This window comes from Convolutriloba macropyga, unplaced genomic scaffold (assembly GCF_964194025.1).
Source record: "Convolutriloba macropyga unplaced genomic scaffold, txConMacr16.3 SCAFFOLD_807, whole genome shotgun sequence".
Lineage (NCBI taxonomy): Eukaryota > Metazoa > Xenacoelomorpha > Acoela > Convolutidae > Convolutriloba > Convolutriloba macropyga.
The window spans coordinates 80,930-82,793 of NW_027453588.1; the positions used below are offsets into that span (position 1 = coordinate 80,930).

The following is a 1,864-nucleotide window of genomic DNA, read 5'->3' on the forward strand; positions in this document are numbered from 1 at the left end:
TAACATCATAGCCCAATATTCAAAATGCCAACACCACTTTCAGCTTAATTTACACAGTTCCTTTATCAAACACCTTTCATAATACTTGCCTCCTATTTTAATTTCAAACATTCGGAACTGCTTCACTTGCTTTGCAACTGACTCCTTTTTTAATGCTTCAATTTTTCAACTAAATACCGAATCTTTAACCAATCTAATATTCGGCTCTATTATATGTCAGCAGAGCTGTGTTATCAACCCCGTAAGCATCGAAAAATTTATTGACCACAGAATTGTCTTTAAAATGTCTGCTGAACAAGAAAAAAGTTCAGAATTTTACTAAAAAGGCGGAGAGGAGAAAAAGTGAATCAGTTCCTAGTATTTCTGACTTCCTAGTATTATGACGTGAACAACTGTCCAATCATGCACCTTACAGAGCCCCCTCCAATTCGCTCAATAGTGTTCACAGGAATCGGTATTACGTCATCAACGTGTTCACGAATCATCGACTGCTGCCAGTCGAACAAATTATCCCACGCATTTTGGGACATGGTCAAGAAGAACATGGGCTCTCCATTCTTCTCGCCTCGAAGCTCTAGGGCGTTTCCGCAAAAGAACCTGACTTGCAGTAAGGATATCGGGATCACAGTTCGTCCGGACGCCGAGAGGGAGTTCTGGACGGCGTCCAGTTCCTCAGCAGTTGCGAAACATTCATCGCAAAGCATTGCAAAAGTGTTGCCGATGTTGAGCATAACATTAGTGTGAAATATCGGAAGGTCAGTTTCGTCCTGAGTTTTGAACGTGATCAGTTTGTAACCGAGGTGATTGCAAAGGTCCTCGGCTACTTCGGCGTCAGCGCGTTTGGACAGTCCTACGTAGCAGATTTTATTGATGCGGTCAAAGACACAGGCGCCAGTTCCTTCCAGGAATTTACCTTCCTGTTCATAATAACTCAGATCCAGAACCTACAGAGAAATTTAAATATAAGCTGCGTGTTGCGTGTTTGTATTAACGCCCCCCCCCCCCCCCCCCAACAGTTGGAACACCTACGCGCTCTTATGTTAATCGCAAATAATTAATATTGCAGACTATAATTTTTGAACCCTAAATTTGCTAATGGCGTGCCAGTCACTAGGGAAACATTTTAGTTAAAGCAATTTTGATATACAGCTTTTCACACGAGCTCTCAGAGTTTTGAAGCTGTCCTACTAGTATGGGTGAATTGGCGTTATGATGCTTCAGCTTAACAGCTATTGTAGACGATGGGGGGGGGGGGGTGTTGAAAAATTAATTTAATTATGAATAATAACCTGGTTGTCGTCAGTGACCCCGCAGTATGCCTTGATGAGGTGGATCCTATCGGCACTCCTCTCACTCCTCCTGGAGACACAAGTCATAGGGTACAGGACCAGTCTATAGGGGTGGCCCTCATTGGGAGAGTGGGTGGAGAACCAGTTGTTGGGGAAGACTGCGTCTGGGGTGGATCTGTCGCCACGACTCAACACCACTGTCACACCTGTCAGAAAGGAACTCGTTGACGTGTACAATCTCGAACAATTTATTCAATTTTTGAAAAAATCCATTCATTGTACAAGGAACGAGCACTATTTTGAGATCTAGATTTTTTGTTTTTAGCCTCGAAACAGAACAAAAATGCAATTAAACACAAATTTTTTTGAGCTCTTTAACAAGCCAAAATAAAGTTTACTAATAAATAATAATAGTGTCGAGTGAAAAAATGTAAAAGAAATTCAGGCGAAGAAATGCTTAATGTTTTGCTCTTTATCAAATTCTCAAAAGTAAAAATGCTGATCAGAAATGCTTGCAAAACTTATCAATACTAATTTTGCGTAGAAATATTATTTTCTGTTAAAAACTGATAGAG

The 1,864-nt window shown here is 40.9% G+C and overlaps 1 protein-coding gene across 1 annotated transcript; it reads right to left on the minus strand.

Annotated features, from left to right (window-relative positions):
* Positions 1-318: 318 nt before the first annotated feature.
* On the minus strand, positions 319-1,495 carry LOC142358391 (uncharacterized; the record flags this gene model as incomplete). Its single annotated transcript, XM_075409798.1, has 2 exons — positions 319-944; positions 1,290-1,495. Coding segments are annotated over 2 exons (773 nt in total), but the record flags the coding sequence as incomplete, so codon positions are not given.
* Between the last annotated feature and the right edge of the window lie 369 nt (positions 1,496-1,864).